The sequence below is a fragment of the Electrophorus electricus genome, chromosome 13 (assembly GCF_041902795.1).
Source record: "Electrophorus electricus isolate QZ-2024a chromosome 13, ASM4190279v1, whole genome shotgun sequence".
Taxonomy (NCBI): domain Eukaryota; kingdom Metazoa; phylum Chordata; class Actinopteri; order Gymnotiformes; family Gymnotidae; genus Electrophorus; species Electrophorus electricus.
In genome coordinates this window covers 10565029-10581885 of record NC_137509.1, presented here as the reverse complement: position 1 = coordinate 10581885, position 16857 = coordinate 10565029, and the positions used below count along the sequence as shown (strand labels likewise).

Below are 16857 nucleotides of genomic sequence, written 5' to 3'. Positions count from 1 at the left end.
GCATGTCCTCAACCTGCCATTCACGGGAGCGTCGAGTCTGAGAACGAGGGGGCGGGGCTGACAACTCTCGCCAATATTTTGAATTTAGACTGCAGTGGCCATTTTAAACGCCAGCTTTACTGGCGTTAGAACTCAAGATGTTGGAGGTAATGTAGTAGCAGTGGACAAGTGCGATTGAGACTTGCTGAGTGAAAGTAAACCAGTTTGATGTCACCGAGTGAACAAGTGAAACTAAAACTGATTCATTTTTCGACGATATACATATAGGCTTACTCTATATCTTCCTTCTTTGGCATAGTTAACGTTACATGTTATCAAACATTTTAGGGAATATTTCTAGTAATATTGTAAGTGCCAGCGAGATTCCGTTACCTGTTATGGAAACCTTCTGAGAAACTGTGAAACAGACTTTTCAGCAATGAACCACCAAATAAGGTAGGAATAGCATATACTGCAGTCCATATTTGGACAATGACACAATTCTGCTTGTTTTGGCGTTGTACCTGTGGATTTGGAGTAATTGTGGAATGAGAATGACGCTCTTCTTTGATGCTTTTTAATATACAGCAGACTTTAAATGTAAAATCTAAATCAAAATTTTCCAAAAACGATGGTCCCCTTGACCCAATACACAATTAAACCTACCACTCTGAACTGTAACTTCAAAATCAATGTGTTGCAATTTAGCAAGCAGCTGACATAAAGCTAGTAAATTGTTTTTAATCTTCTCATGGAAGGGTAGCCTATATTTTAATTCATTTGAATAGTTTCTGTATCTTTCTGGAGGAAAAGTACTGTCCCACTCTTCTTGTGAGAATATTTATTTAGACTCAGTTCTGTTAACAATGTGAAAACCTAGCAGTGCTCATATCACAAAAAGAACGGTTATTTTTCCTTTTAAATCTGGAATAGAAAAAGTACATTTTTATCTTTCCAAGTACGCATAAACCTCACTGTAGTTGAACATTTTTCATTGCTGAATGCTGTACAGTCAAAAGCAGTGAGCTCCATTTAGTGTTTTGGCTGCAGCAATATGTGTCAAGGACATAATACTATTGGAGTTTATGAGTTTATTGTCAGATGTCACGTATTTTAACATTCAATTTAACTGTTATTTAAAGACTAAATAGATAATAATTTAGTTGTAAATAGTAACAATTTATCTTTTGAAGATTATTTTTTATATTTTTACCCAGACACGTTGAAAAGCGATACCATGGGTTGAAAAATCAGGGTGCTACCTGCTACCTGAACAGTGTGCTGCAGTGTCTCTTCATGACCAAAGAGTTCAGAAAAGCTATAGAGAGGTACCATTTCTTATTAGTGTACCTTAATTCTTGCCATTTCTCTTGCTGTGAAATGTATTTTCTTTGATTTTTTTGAATAAAGTTTTCAAACTTAACACTTTATACTGATAAATTGACAACTTTGTCACTTTTATCTGAGTGCATCTTACTTTGTAAGAACCCCACTACATTTGCGAGAAAACAATGTAAATGAATGTGCTGAACTATAATTAGTTGTTGAAAACATCTAATAATAAATTGCTATTGTTGTTTTCATGTCAGTTTTAAGCAAGGTCCAAGGTTCTTTATTCAACAAAGTGATGATCTGTTGACACAACTACAAAAACTCTTTGAGAACCTACAAGTGGTTAATGGCACTACTGAGGAGATAACTCATAGCCTGTGCATTAGAAGTGGTGAGTCACTTTCAGTGTTTTAAACTACGTATCTGTTCTCTACATTACTACTAACATTACACTCTTTTTAGTTTATGAACAGCAAGACGCAGTGGAATACTTTCAGAAAATCTTAAAAGCAGTTGGGCCACAAGTGAACAAGGTAGGCTTACACACTTAAAAACACAAGCTATGCTCACACACGTAAAAGCACCCCTATATGATTTGCACAGTACTGCAATGAGACTGATGACACATGTACTACATTTCTCAGGACTTTGAAGGGAAAATGAGTAACAGAAGTAAATGTCTAAATGGCCATGTATTTCAAGAGAGGTATCCCTTCATCACAGTCCCTTTAGCCATAGAGGCTGGGCATGATGAATTGTACACTGTGGTAAGAAGACTTTACTGTGCTTTATATATTCAGTGGAATAAGCCAGACGCTGCCTTACTAACATAATCTATTTGTGTTATATTAAACTGTTGTTTACAACTTTCACTTATTACAGAGACAGGGACTGGAAGCGTTTTTCAAACATTCAAAGTTAGATGAAGACAACTGGTTGTATTGTGACGAATGTGACCAAAAAACAGAAACAGAGACTGTGAGTAATTGTCACACGAGAAAATGTACTTTCCTGGTTAGTCAATGTAAGGAAGGCTTATTACATGCTGAAATTAGACCATGCAGAAATCCTTCAGTTAGTCACTTAGGGCTTTAGTCTGTCTATTGCAATTCAACTTATTGTATCTAATGTAATAGCTCCCTATGTTTGGCTTTTGTTTGATATCTTTATTACTTTTAGTGGAATGAAATAGAGGAGTTTCCTACTATCCTAACTCTGCACTTGAAGAGGTTTGACTATGACTTTGTGGAGATGAGGCATGTGAAGAATGGCTGTCCCATGGATATTCCCCTGAGTATAGACATTGAAGTATGTTTTCCAACCCACACTCATCCCAGATATGCTGAGACGTCCATCAAATAAAATAGTATTTGCATATCCATAATGTCATAAGATTCCTGCACATGATGCTTCACTTTATTTTTATCTTATCATAGGCTTATTTTTGCTGCATACATTCACCACTGATCTGTTTTACTATTCCAGTGCAAGCTTCCTGTTTTCTGGTTTCCTTGTAGCATTTGACCCTTTTGCTTTTTATTGCCTCACTTCATAGATTCCCCAGTGTGTCCACACTGTTGGATTAGCCTTAATAAAGATACTTAGTACAGGGATCCTTCCTTCCTCGTTACACATTAATTAATTCCTCTTAATATGCATTTGTCTGCAGTTTCTGAAACTGATCTTTTTTTTTCTGCTCAGGATTGTGAATATGTTCTTTATGCAGTTATTAACCACAATGGGGGATATAGTTCAGGTCACTATAATGCTATCATCAAGTCATTTGAGGATGACATGTGGTACTGCTTTGATGACTCTTCTGTTACAAAGGTAATTGCAGTGATTCTTGTGATTGTATCTTTTTGGTTTTCTGTGGTTTGCAACATCTTGTGAACTTTCCCCCAACAGGATTCAAAGAACTCCCTCAAACAGTGAGTACAATGCATTATATCCATGCTTTACATTCTTATGAATATTATGAATATGGATTACTTTTTACTAAATTTCACTGCATAGATCTCTGTATATTTTTAATTTTGCAGCTCGCGGCTGGCCTATTTACTGATGTACAGAAAAAGTATGTAAGCGGTTTATCCTCCTTTTGTTATACAGAATGATGAGAACTCTTTATTATGCTGAAATACATGTACATTTTGAATGCAAGTATAAAAACATGTTAGAAAATATGTTGAAAAACAATGATTATTTTGTTTGCTTGAGAGCAAACAAATTTAGGTTTGATATTATATTTTTACCCTTCTCCCCACATCAGTGTCAGGTCAAGTAGGTGTCACACTCCCTGCCTCTTGGGCAGGGGGCTAGGGGCTCCTGGGTCAGATCCTCCTTGGGTTGACTGGTCCTCTCGAGACGGTGGTCTCATTGGCCCAGGGGGACACCTCGGAGTTCTTCTAACTGGCTCTTTCTCTCTCTCCTGTGCCAGTTGTGCATGTTGAGAGTATGGTTGGAGAACCTGATGGGCCTGAGAAAGACCACTGTATGCTCTGCTCTCCTGCAGGTGCACCTCCCACAGACGCAGGCCCTGCTGCGTCCAGTGTGATCTGCGCTCCTGAGGGTGCTCCTCCTCTAGACACAGGCCCTGCTGTGTCATGCACACCATACTCTCATGTGGACATTCCTCCTACAGAAGCAGGCCCTGTTGCAGCCAGTGCTCACTGCACTCCTGAAGACACTCCTCCTCTAGAAGCAGGCCATGCTGTATTCTGTGTCTCCTGCACTCTTGAGGGCACTTCCTCTCTAGACACAGGCCCAGCTGCATCGTGCACACCATGCTCGCCTGCAGAAGCTCCTCCTACAGAAGCAGGCCCTGTTATACCCTGTGCTCACTGTGCTCCTGAAGACACTCCTCCTCTAGAAAGAGGCCCTGCTGCATTGTGTGTGCCCTGCGCTCCTGAGGGTGCTCCTCCTCTAGACACAGGCCCTGCTGTGTCATGCACACCATACTCTCCTGTGGACATTCCTCCTACAGAAGCAGGCCCTGTTGCAGCCAGTGCTCACTGCACTCCTGAAAACACTCCTCCTCTAGAAGCAGGCTCTGCTGTATCCTGTGTCTCCTGCACTCCTGAGGGCACTTCCTCTCCAAACACAGGCCCAGCTGCAGCATGCACACCATGCCCGCCTGCAGAAGCTCCTCCTCTAGAAGCAGGTCCTGCTGCATTGCACGTGCCCTGTGCTCCTGAGGGTGCTCCTCCTCTAGACACAGGCCCTGCTGTGTCATGCACACCATGCTCTCCTGTGGATACTCCTCGTACAAAAGCAGGCATCCTGCATCCTGCTGCATCCTACACTCCCGAAGGCACTTCCTGTCCAGATGCAGGCCCAAATGTGTCTTGTGTGCCATGCTTGCCTGTGGAAGCTTCTTCTTCGGAAGCAGACCCTGCTGCACCCTGCGCTCCTGAGGGCACGCCACCTTTAGAAGCAGGCCCTGCTGCTTCCTATACGCCCTGTGCTCCTGAAGACACTCCTCCTCTAGAAGCAGGCTCTGCTGTATCCTGTGTCTCCTGCGCTCCTGAGGGCACTTCCTCTCCAAACACAGACCCAGCTGCAGCGTGCACACCATGCCCGCCTGCAGAAGCTCCTCCTCTAGAAGCAGGCCCTGCTGCATTGTGTGTGCCCTGTGCTCCTGAGGGTGCTCCTCCTCTAGACATAGGCCCTGCTGTGTCATGCACACCATACTCTCCTGTGGACATTCCTCCTAAAGAAGCAGGCCCTGTTGCAGCCAGTGCTCACTGCACTCCTGAAAACACTCTTCCTCTAGAAGCAGGCTCTGCTGTATCCCGTGTGTCCTGCGTTCCTGAAGGCATTCCTCCTCTAGAAGCAGGCCCTGCTGCATTGCGCATGCCCTGCGCTCCTGAGGGTGCTCCTCCTCTAGACACAGGCCCTGCTGTGTCGTGCACACCATGCTCTCCTGTGGATACTCCTCGTACAAAAGCAGGCATCCTGCATCCTGCTGCATCCTACACTCCCGAAGGCACTTCCTGTCCAGATGCAGGCCCAAATGTGTCTTGTGTGCCATGCTTGCCTGTGGAAGCTTCTCCTTCGGAAGCAGACCCTGCTGCACCCTGCGCTCCTGAGGGCACTCCACCTTTAGAAGCAGGCCCTGCTGCTTCCTATACGCCCTGTGCTCCTGAAGACACTCCTCCTCTAGAAGCAGGCTCTGCTGTATCCTGTGTCTCCTGCGCTCCTGAGGGCACTTCCTCTCCAAACACAGACCCAGCTGCAGCGTGCACACCATGCCCGCCTGCAGAAGCTCCTCCTCTAGAAGCAGGCCCTGCTGCATTGTGTGTGCCCTGCGCTCCTGAGGGTGCTCCTCCTCTAGACATAGGCCCTGCTGTGTCATGCACACCATACTCTCCTGTGCACATTCCTCCTAAAGAAGCAGGCCCTGTTGCAGCCAGTGCTCACTGCGCTCCTGAAGACACTCTTCCTCTAGAAGCAGGCTCTGCTGTATCCTGTGTCTCCTGCGCTCCTGAGGGCACTTCCTCTCCAAACACAGGCCCAGCTGCAGCGTGCACACCATGCTCGCCTGCAGAAGCTCCTCCTCTAGAAGCAGGCCCTGCTGCATTGTGTGTGCCCTGCGCTCCTGAGGGTGCTCCTCCTCTAGACATAGGCCCTACTGTGTCATGCACACCATACTCTCCTGTGGACATTCCTCCTACAGAAGCAGGCCCTGTTGCAGCCAGTGCTCACTGCACTCCTGAAGACACTCCTCCTCTAGAAGCAGGCTCTGCTGTATCCTGTGTGTCCTGCGTTCCTGAAGGCATTCCTCCTCTAGAAGCAGGCCCTGCTGCATTGCGCATGCCCTGCGCTCCTGAGGGTGCTCCTCCTCTAGACACAGGCCCTGCTGTGTCGTGCACACCATGCTCTCCTGTGGATACTCCTCGTACAAAAGCAGGCATCCTGCATCCTGCTGCATCCTACACTCCCGAAGGCACTTCCTGTCCAGATGCAGGCCCAAATGTGTCTTGTGTGCCATGCTTGCCTGTGGAAGCTTCTCCTTCGGAAGCAGACCCTGCTGCACCCTGCGCTCCTGAGGGCACTCCACCTTTAGAAGCAGGCCCTGCTGCTTCCTATACGCCCTGTGCTCCTGAAGACACTCCTCCTCTAGAAGCAGGCTCTGCTGTATCCTGTGTCTCCTGCGCTCCTGAGGGCACTTCCTCTCCAAACACAGACCCAGCTGCAGCGTGCACACCATGCCCGCCTGCAGAAGCTCCTCCTCTAGAAGCAGGCCCTGCTGCATTGTGTGTGCCCTGCGCTCCTGAGGGTGCTCCTCCTCTAGACATAGGCCCTGCTGTGTCATGCACACCATACTCTCCTGTGCACATTCCTCCTAAAGAAGCAGGCCCTGTTGCAGCCAGTGCTCACTGCGCTCCTGAAGACACTCTTCCTCTAGAAGCAGGCTCTGCTGTATCCTGTGTCTCCTGCGCTCCTGAGGGCACTTCCTCTCCAAACACAGGCCCAGCTGCAGCGTGCACACCATGCTCGCCTGCAGAAGCTCCTCCTCTAGAAGCAGGCCCTGCTGCATTGTGTGTGCCCTGCGCTCCTGAGGGTGCTCCTCCTCTAGACATAGGCCCTACTGTGTCATGCACACCATACTCTCCTGTGGACATTCCTCCTACAGAAGCAGGCCCTGTTGCAGCCAGTGCTCACTGCACTCCTGAAGACACTCCTCCTCTAGAAGCAGGCTCTGCTGTATCCTGTGTGTCCTGCGTTCCTGAAGGCATTCCTCCTCTAGAAGCAGGCCCTGCTGCATTGCGCATGCCCTGCGCTCCTGAGGGTGCTCCTCCTCTAGACACAGGCCCTGCTGTGTCGTGCACACCATGCTCTCCTGTGGATACTCCTCGTACAAAAGCAGGCATCCTGCATCCTGCTGCATCCTACACTCCCGAAGGCACTTCCTGTCCAGATGCAGGCCCAAATGTGTCTTGTGTGCCATGCTCGCCTGTGGAAGCTTCTCCTTCGGAAGCAGACCCTGCTGCACCCTGTGCTCCTGAAGGCACTCCACCTTTAGAAGCAGGCCCTGCTGCTTCCTATACGCCCTGTGCTCCTGAAGACACTCCTCCTCTAGAAGCAGGCTCTGCTGTATCCTGTGTCTCCTGCGCTCCTGAGGGCACTTCCTCTCCAAACACAGACCCAGCTGCAGCGTGCACACCATGCCCGCCTGCAGAAGCTCCTCCTCTAGAAGCAGGCCCTGCTGCATTGTGTGTGCCCTGCGCTCCTGAGGGTGCTCCTCCTCTAGACATAGGCCCTGCTGTGTCATGCACACCATACTCTCCTGTGCACATTCCTCCTAAAGAAGCAGGCCCTGTTGCAGCCAGTGCTCACTGCGCTCCTGAAGACACTCTTCCTCTAGAAGCAGGCTCTGCTGTATCCTGTGTCTCCTGCGCTCCTGAGGGCACTTCCTCTCCAAACACAGGCCCAGCTGCAGCGTGCACACCATGCTCGCCTGCAGAAGCTCCTCCTCTAGAAGCAGGCCCTGCTGCATTGTGTGTGCCCTGCGCTCCTGAGGGTGCTCCTCCTCTAGACATAGGCCCTACTGTGTCATGCACACCATACTCTCCTGTGGACATTCCTCCTACAGAAGCAGGCCCTGTTGCAGCCAGTGCTCACTGCACTCCTGAAGACACTCCTCCTCTAGAAGCAGGCTCTGCTGTATCCTGTGTGTCCTGCGTTCCTGAAGGCATTCCTCCTCTAGAAGCAGGCCCTGCTGCATTGCGCATGCCCTGCGCTCCTGAGGGTGCTCCTCCTCTAGACACAGGCCCTGCTGTGTCGTGCACACCATGCTCTCCTGTGGATACTCCTCGTACAAAAGCAGGCATCCTGCATCCTGCTGCATCCTACACTCCCGAAGGCACTTCCTGTCCAGATGCAGGCCCAAATGTGTCTTGTGTGCCATGCTCGCCTGTGGAAGCTTCTCCTTCGGAAGCAGACCCTGCTGCACCCTGTGCTCCTGAAGGCACTCCACCTTTAGAAGCAGGCCCTGCTGCTTCCTATACACCCTGCACCCCTGAAGGCACTTCCTCTCCAGACACAGGCCCAGCTGCATCTTGTGTACCATACTTGCCTGCAGGAGTTCCTCCTACAGAAGCAGGCCCTGTTGCAGTCAGTGCTCACTGCTCTCATGAAGACACTCCTCCTCTAGAAGCAAGCCCTGCTGTATCCTGTGTGTCCTACACTCCTGAAGGCACTTCATCTCCTGTGCTGCATCGTGCTTACATGGGGGCACCATCCTAGTGCCATGGGAGGCCTTGCCTCTCCATGCCTCACACCTAGGATCGCACCTTCACCTCTCTGGAAGGCCCTAACTTCACTGCTGCCTCCTTGGATGGCCTTCACCTTCATTGCCACTGGCCATACTACACCTATGACAGTCTAATTTAGAGTGCAAATTTTGAAATTTGTAAAACTCATTATTTCTGCAAAAATAACCCTAAGGGAATTATTGGTCGGTAAGAAAATGTTTTGTGTGCATTTTCACCATGGTGAAGATCAGTTCTTCCATATTAGGAGGAACTGATCTCCACCAAATTCAACAAGTAAATTTATGAAATGTATAATGAACCTGTTCTGTATATTGCTGCTCCATATTTAGTTTTTTCCCATCTGCTGAGTTCCTTAAGGTTACTACTACTACTATTATTAGCCATTTTGTATCTTATAAATTGTTGAAGACAATTTCAATTTTTAATTTTTGCTTTTAATGTTAATATTAACTGTATGAATTGATTGTGTAATAAAATAAACATGAAATAAAATAAGTAGTAAGGATAAAATGTTCTCTGAATAGATAAAATAGCATCATCAGGTTATATGGAATAAGATAATTAGCAGGTCATTTGGACAAGAAATTGAACACTATCCTATTAACTAATTAGGAAGCTCTCAAAAGAAAAAACCCAGATGAAAAAAAAAAAAAAACTGGCTGGAAACTGTGCTGGCAACACAAATGAGGACGCTGGGATACATGTGTGAGACTTTATTGAAACCCATACTGGTACAGCCACCACCATATTGAGTTTGTTATGTGTGTCTATTTCTTTAGTTTTTTGGGTTTTTTTGCAGGTTGTCTATTGCGACTGGAGCAGTGACAAGAGGTTGATTTTGTTGATTTGTTGATTCCTGTCAGGACTGAGAAGACTGGTTGACAGATTTGTCAACTACAAGTCAGATACACTCGTCAGGTATGTGCTGGTGCCCCGTGGTGTCTTGAGTGATAGACTCCACTTGGACACGGTAGATACACAGCCTGTTGTGGGTTCTGTTTTAAGTGTTTTATGAGCTCGTACTAAACACCATGTAACTTAATTCTTTTAGATATGAATTTATGAGCTTGTACTCAACACTAGTAGTAGGTTCTTTTGATGGGGTCTTTTTTAGACTTTTAATTTACATTGGATGGCTTTTTATAAGAAACCCCAAGTTGTTACAGTTACATGGGCCTGGAGTTGTTACATGGTCCTGGAACAACAAGTAGTACTGATACTGCTTTATGCCAAGAGCGCTATGAGAAATACTGGTCCAATACAAAGCTGTCTAAACTTTGGAAGATTGCCATCTAATCAAGCTACTGTGGATCATTTACATTACAGTACATTTATAGTCTGTATTCTGTGTTCCAGGTTTTGCCTCTGCCTCTCCGGTTTCCCCCATCCTGATCCACACCAGGTTTTGCGGTGAGCAGAGGACCATATAAAAGGAAGAGGAAGAGCCAAACGGCTCATTGTAGGAGAGTTTGATGTTGCTGGTTTTGACTTGTTGCTGCATTTTGCGCTTGTATTTGCTAGATTTTGTGTGTATGACTTTGGATTTGCCCCTTGCTTGTTTGATTGCTTGATAATATATGTTTCTTGTATACATATTCTCTTGCATATAGTTACACACTGGCAGTAGGGAGTGGCTGCCATTTTGTTTGGGTGTGGGTTTACCTTTGTTTCTAACAGTGTAGTCAGTATAGTCATTGTCTGTTTATTTTTGTTAGCTTAGTCCATCGTCTTTTTGTTTCTAGTGTGGTTTATGTTTGTTTGGTTGGCCTTGGTCACTCCTGATGGAATTGCACCAGTTTATTATCTTTGAACACCAAAACTTATAAATACACTTGATCTTTGCTGTAAACTATTTGGTTATGGCCTCCCAGCCTAGACAGGGTTGTAACAATATTGCATTCTTCAAGCACCTAAGTGCAAGCTTTACATGCACAAAGCAAAATGTCACCTGACAATTACATAATTTTATATCCTATAGGTATGATAAGTTCACATGGAGGGTCATATAATGTTCATATTCTGAGTGAACCCTCAGTTCTAGGGTTGGTGCTGTTGAGGTTGCTACAGTGTCCAGAATAAGGAGCCATCATTTCCCAGTGATCTCTGGGGAAGTAGCTTGGATCACAGTTTTAAAAATGTCTTCTGTGGCACTGGCAAAGGTATCATTTTGGCTGTAGAGGCAAGCTAAGTTCTAGCCTCAAAGTCCAGGAAACAGATAAAATTTCTTTGAAAGAGTTGTTCTCTCCAAGCATGGCATTTGGTAACATTCTACTTTCTCTGCTTCATTTTCAAACCAATATAAAACCTGTAGGGGACAAAAGATTTTTTTTTTTAATTTGACATTTAGAATTCGGTGCCATTGTATACTAATATTCAACAGGAGTGATTTAGCTCAAAACAAACATGCCTTTCTGAACAGCTCCATGATGTCATCTTCATGAGCATGTCCACTGAATATTTTTACAAGGATTTGGATGAAGACTGAGCCTGTCATTCCATTCCTGTTGGATACAGTGTCTGTAATGAGAACACATGGTTGAGAATATAATTAACAATCATTCAGTACAGAAACAATAAAAATGTATGGCAGACAGGAATAAATGTTAGCAGCATCTGCATTCACTAAAATTTTGGAAAGCATGAACAATGTAATGTTGAGTAGTGTTGTCAGCCATTGTGTATAACCTGGTGTGCAGGATCTGAGGCAGGCGAAGTCTTTCTCTCTGTGTTGCTTTATTCCATTACTTTTAGGTATTCTGCTATCATGTACCCAAACATAACCTTTCTTATCTGGGAAAATAATGATTTATATTAGTTCCACACAGTCACATTCATTAATACAATAAAAATATCAAATGAAGTATGCAGTATACTAAGGAATTGTTTCACACAAGCGCTTTGATTAAGGTACTTGTAATGATGTTAAGTGATTCTACCTCCTCTGCAGGCTTGAATGAGAATGATTTTTGGCTTGCCTATTAGGCCCGGGCAGTTCTCAGAGTCAAGGTATTGGAAAATTTTCTCAACTGGGAAGATATCTTCTTCATCTTCAGCATAAATCCCACAAATCCCATCAGGTCCACCATGGGACATAATCACAACAAAGGTGCTGTCTGAATATCTGTGTTCATTGCACTGTGAGAAGTTGCCAAAAGCAGCCTTCATTCCCTGCAAATGTGATACGCCAAACATTTTTTATTGCATACAATGTATCACTGACTATTTACAGCGATTCTTACATATAAATATGTGAGCACAATACATGAGCAATGCAAAGTATGTGCAAAAGAGAACAGGACATTTGTTTTTTTGAAGCATACCTCTGCAGACAGGTTGTTCAGTATGATTACATGATAACCTAAGCCCTCAAGTAGAATCCTCATACTCTCTTCATCCTTCTCTGATCCACACCGATAAAAATCTTTGCGTCTGAATTTAACGTTGTTGATTATCATAGCCAGTCGCTTTCTGTCACTGGATTTTGCCTTTGTTTCATAAATCTGGGTAGAAAATGCATATAGTCATCAAAACACTGTCGCTGTAGCATGAGCATAAATGTATGCTGTGGTTATGACTTAGTACCTGCTCTGTATTAAGCTTCTGTGTCTTGAATGCAGGTTGACACAACTTTAAAGAATCACATTTAGCTTGAGAGGGCTGAAAAATAATAAAAGATTTCTAATTAGATTGCACAGTTTCATTGCATAGTGTACCTTTTATTGTGTACCTATCACGTGTGCCTCAACACTCTTCCATGTACAATGTACATTACATTTGGCAAAAAAACAAGAATGCATGAACTGCATTAGAAGTCTTCTAATGATTCTGTATTTGTACAAGCTACTGTATGTTCACTGGAAATTGTAGTTTTTAACAGTGATGAACACAGTGGCACTCATACGGAACAGGCAAGGTGAATACAAGCAATGTTGAACACAGAATCATGTACAGGTACATGATGTGCAGTACGAATAGTGACATAGCAACCAGGATCACGAATAAAGACGAACATGCACACACCAACAGGGGTTTAAATACATACAAACATTACAACAATAAACCATATGCAGGTGTGTGAAAACAACATGGCCGTGGTTACAAATGAGATAATCTGAATTCCCAATACATGTGGCAGGCCGTACTATGTGAACAGTGGGAAGGGGAGTGTTCCGTGACATGACACTATATCACAGTGACCTATGGCCTATTTTGATACACTACTCATGCTTCGACTAGAAATGCTGGCTCTTCATTCATACCTGGAATTCTGAAAATTTTAGCAGGAGGGCAGAGCACCTTCCTACAAGGTTCCCCAGCTAGGGAATATTCTTTTTGCCAGTGTTCAGGAGACAGCTGCAATTAAATCAAAGTCTAAATCTGTTTAGAGTCTTGCTTAAAAAAAGTACATATCTGAGGTTTCAGGAACATAAATGATCATGTTTAATTGGGATTTTGGTGCTAATAAGTTTGTCATTGTTGGAGGGGAACAATGTCTCAGGGTGCCTCATACCTGCTCACTTATATTTATGGCATTTGGCAGACCCTCTAGTCTAGAGCAACTCACATATTTATCGGTACATACACTTTGTGGAAGCAAACCCCTCACCAATGCTACAAGATAAGCTATAGGAGTGCCTACACGACCTTCTGTTTATTCCTTTTTAGTCCAACTGTAAAACCTACAGGAGTTCTTATTATTATATAATTAGTCCATATTCTAAGTAATACATGCTCCAAACATAGCTAACAGTCTGAATTGTTTCTCGGTCAAGCTACACACATGATCATAGTGTCGGATGTGATGCCAGTACAAGACCCTGAAGTGTTACCCTGTCTGATGTAACCCTGCTTCCCTGATGTTATCCTGCCCGACAAGCTGTTACCCTGTTTAATATGATGCTGCCCTGCTTGATGTGATGTTACTCGGGATAGGTTTGGCTTTTGAATAAGGCTTTTCTAAACTCTGAAGATTTACCATCAGCTTGTTCATTGGGCTCTAGGCCAAGATTTCTGTAAAGCCTCTTTTATATATGCTGTCAAATGTGGCATGCAAGTCAAATTCAAATGAACTTAACTGAATGAAAAACTACACTGATGTGACTTGTAAACTTGTATCAGCTTATCACCTATGTCACGTCATCATGTAGCTCAACCCCTAACACTCAGTGACTACAGGTCCAGCCATGGCAATGCCGATCGGCCTCACCTGAATACTCTACACGCCTCACTATATAAAACTTATCACACTTTGTGAAGTATTGTTTAACTAATGCCTTCATACTGAGTTCATACACCTTCATTACAACCCAGAGACATACCACTACCATTTTGCTGTTGATGCTGTATTGAGCATTTACCACCCAAGTATCTGATCAGTAGAGGTCATGAGAAACTGGAACGTGAGGAATGGGGCAGTAGTTTTCTAAAGGGCTGTGCTTTCCAACATGGGCTATATCAATAGCATGCCAACAGTAAACAGCTACAGTATGCAATTGTACATTCTAAAAAAAAGCAGTGTGTCTAATCAAAGGTCCAGGTATTGTAGGTACAAAGTGCATATAATAAAATGGTTTAGTGATGAGTGTATTCATAGAGGAATACCTCTATCTTTTCACAGCTGCTATTACCACAGCACATGGCAGTGTGCACTTGTCCCTTCCACTCCTTCCGGCAGTTCCAGCAGAACTCATAGGTACGTCCCTTAGCGGCAGTGCAGATGGTGCAGTGCACACACAGGTTTGTCTTATGGTCTCTCTCCACATAGGACTGGCATCCTGGACACTGATTGTGGTACAAGTAAAGATAGGATCAGGCTGATGCAAAAGAAACCGGGTATAATCCATAAAATGTAGAGAAAATTAATATGATATTCTTTTACCTCTATGTTTTCAGTAATATATTAAATATTGTTTATTAGGGAATGTAAGCAAAATGTTCTTACAATTTTATATTCACAGAATTTTGCAGCAGTTAGTGCACCAAGTCTCTCTTCAAAAACTTCCTTTATCCTTGGAGGTAGGGCAGCAAACTGACACAATTCTTTGTAAGAAAATTTTGCTGAACAGGCTTCCTTTTTCTCCATATCAAATGTTGGGCAGGTGAATTTAGTCTTTGCCTAAAATACAGAAGCAATGTTTTAGAACAAGGCACGATTTATAAATATATGTAGTATATTGCAAAATGTCTCAAATTAAATGGGATGCCTTTATATTAAATACAAACTGCAAATATTGTACAAATATTAAATAAATAGGAAATGGACATACCTGTTTAAGATAGCATTTGCACCATGCTATCAAGTAGTCTAATGGCATTTTATGACCACATGGAACAACTGACAAAAAAACTTCCAGTTAATTAATGTAAATGTACATTATAGCTGTTTGTTTTATAGGCTAAGTACTTAGCCTATGTTAAGAGTAGAGATATCTCAATTTGATCCTTGGTTAATGTTATTTTACATCATTGCATTCTTGTGTATTACTTACACAACAGTCATACAAATGACATCCAAACCTTTGAAGGTGAAGCACGTTATCAGAAGCAAATATGCAGTAAAATATCTGCAATGTGGAACTCTTTCAAAGTTGTTTTTTTGTTGTTTTTTTTTTCCAAAAAAGAGAGAATTAAAAGGCCTTGTAGCAAGTCCAACTAATGCAGTTTAGGAACTGACCTTAATAAGAGTGGATTACAATTATCTTATTCATTTTGAATCCTGCTTTACTACTATGCTGCTATTCCAGGATATTTTGATTCTGTGAATTATTTCGTATGTTCATGTGAAGCTGATGAAGTTAAGTGACACTACAGTTTGGGTGTACACTGAGTACACTAATTTTACTATAATGCTGCCACACGCGCACACACACACACAAACCAGCTACTAACTTACCGACTTCCACTCGTTCTGGGCAGTCGTCCGATTTTTCATTCCGTTCAAGTTTCGAGATTCCTAAAATTTGATAAAGTTAAATATTTCCTGAGGACATTTACCTAAAGGTACTTTCAGTTTCTCTTCCTGGTCCCTTGTTTACGGTAAAATGTTATTTCATCTTTCTAGTTCTTTAATGTCTTGTGTAATCCACAATATAATAACCAATTTATACACTATTAAAAATCCAATTAATGAATTTAGGATCTTACATAGTTAATTTGTAAAAAAAAAAAAAGGAACTTACTTAATTTATTTAAGCTTAAAAGGGATAAAGGTGTTGCATCTTCTGAGCAGTTGTCCTTTTCTTCAAGCCCTGACATTTTTAGTAAGTTAACAGCAGGATTTAGTTCTTCACTCCGACCACTTCTGAGGAGAAAACACTTTGCTATATGCGTTCCTTTCTGTTGCGCCCTGAACAATACAGCTCAGTAGCTTCCGTGCCGGCGTTTTACTGCAAGGGAGCAAGAAAGGGACGTCACAGCAAAATCTTAACTATATCCCTCCGACAAGCAGATATAATGATAAGACCCACAGGGTCAAAAATGTGTTGAAACATACAATACGCAAGAAACTGTTACGGTGAACTGCATTTTCCCTGCTACCAAATTACTACATCACATTTCCATCTAATCAAATATCTTGTTTGACACTGTTTTGTCCGACATCGTCATATAATACATATTAAAGTAATATAGGTGACACCATCGAGTTACTTCTTTTTTTTCTTACCAAATTGATTAGGTACTCATAAAGGGAAGATGGCGTGGCTGACACAATGATAATCCCATCTGATCTCAAGAAAGACACGGTTGTGGTAAAGATATTAATCTTTGGAAATGTCAATAGGCTAATATCACGGTACGAATCCCTTCTCCAAGACTCGTCCCCATATCCGTGTGAAGTCGTGTTTTTTTTGTGTGTGTGTGTGTGTGCGTGTGTGTGTGTGTGTGTGTGTGTGTGCGCGCGCGCGCGCCCTGCTATCGCTGAGTGTTTTTCGTATTTCTGTTTCATTTTACTTGTGTGTATTAAAACGTCTGTGTTCGTAAAAACGACGACTCGCTTCTGCATCCTGTCTCGCCTCCCTTCTTCATAGATAATATATCTCTGCCAGCAAACAATTTTGCAGGGGTAGCCATTTAAATTTATAGGATTGGTGTTCATGGATTCATTTGTGGATTTTATTGTCATTCCGCTAAACACTTTAAGCATAGTTGTCATTGTGAGAAACAACCTATTTTTCCTAATTTCTTAATTTACATTATTATTTAAAGAAGGAACCCTTGCATATTCAAAATGTATGATTTTAAATGAAGGGAGGGTAAAAAATAGTAC

The 16857-nt window shown here is 43.2% G+C and overlaps 2 protein-coding genes across 9 annotated transcripts; one reads left to right on the top strand and one right to left on the bottom strand.

The window, feature by feature from the left end:
- The first annotated feature begins 108 nt into the window (after nucleotides 1–108).
- LOC118240091 (uncharacterized) lies at nucleotides 109–9967 on the top strand. 7 transcript variants are annotated; one of them, XR_014115931.1, is made up of 12 exons: nucleotides 109–435; nucleotides 1197–1307; nucleotides 1569–1702; nucleotides 1774–1844; nucleotides 1956–2078; nucleotides 2194–2289; nucleotides 2491–2619; nucleotides 3013–3141; nucleotides 3220–3242; nucleotides 3354–3388; nucleotides 3752–9509; nucleotides 9948–9967. XR_014115931.1 is itself a non-coding variant. In XM_035519759.2 (11 exons), exons 1-11 carry the CDS (start codon nucleotides 419–421, stop codon nucleotides 8560–8562), a joined length of 5604 nt encoding a protein of 1867 aa, XP_035375652.2. In that variant the 5' UTR covers nucleotides 109–418; the 3' UTR covers nucleotides 8563–9597. The 7 variants fall into 7 exon arrangements, 6 of the variants coding, with proteins under 6 accessions (XP_035375652.2, XP_081551009.1, XP_081551010.1 ...); XM_035519759.2 differs by lacking the exon at nucleotides 9948–9967 and having other exon boundaries at nucleotides 3827–9597; XM_081694883.1 differs by lacking the exon at nucleotides 9948–9967 and having other exon boundaries at nucleotides 3752–9597.
- Nucleotides 9968–10571: 604 nt separating this feature from the next.
- On the bottom strand, nucleotides 10572–16423 carry casp23 (caspase 23, apoptosis-related cysteine peptidase). Of its 2 annotated transcripts, none has more exons than XM_081694887.1 (12): nucleotides 16255–16423; nucleotides 15770–15976; nucleotides 15484–15543; nucleotides 14858–14925; nucleotides 14533–14706; nucleotides 14193–14372; nucleotides 12174–12248; nucleotides 11912–12091; nucleotides 11567–11759; nucleotides 11277–11381; nucleotides 10999–11108; nucleotides 10572–10896 (listed from the first exon to the last, which is right to left on the bottom strand). In XM_081694887.1, the coding sequence occupies exons 2-12, from the start codon at nucleotides 15843–15845 to the stop codon at nucleotides 10789–10791; spliced, it is 1329 nt and encodes a 442-aa protein (XP_081551013.1). In that variant the 5' UTR covers nucleotides 15846–15976; nucleotides 16255–16423; the 3' UTR covers nucleotides 10572–10788. The 2 variants fall into 2 exon arrangements, with proteins under 2 accessions (XP_081551013.1, XP_026859627.2); XM_027003826.3 differs by having other exon boundaries at nucleotides 11528–11759; nucleotides 16255–16421.
- Nucleotides 16424–16857: the final 434 nt, after the last annotated feature.

Bases quoted from the DNA above. Each gene is read 5' to 3' on its own strand.
- LOC118240091 (XM_081694883.1), top strand. The intron at 1,845-1,955 runs GTAGGCTTACAC...TACATTTCTCAG, and splicing joins TTGGGCCACAAGTGAACAAG to GACTTTGAAGGGAAAATGAG. The intron at 2,290-2,490 runs GTGAGTAATTGT...TATTACTTTTAG, and splicing joins AAAAAACAGAAACAGAGACT to TGGAATGAAATAGAGGAGTT.
- casp23 (XM_027003826.3), bottom strand. From the start codon at position 15,845: ATGTCAGGGCTTGAAGAAAAGGACAACTGCTCAGAAGATGCAACACCT. The intron at 11,760-11,911 runs GTATGCTTCAAA...TCACATTTGCAG, and splicing joins TGAACAACCTGTCTGCAGAG to GGAATGAAGGCTGCTTTTGG. The intron at 10,897-10,998 runs GCATGTTTGTTT...TGTCCCCTACAG, and splicing joins TCATGGAGCTGTTCAGAAAG to GTTTTATATTGGTTTGAAAA.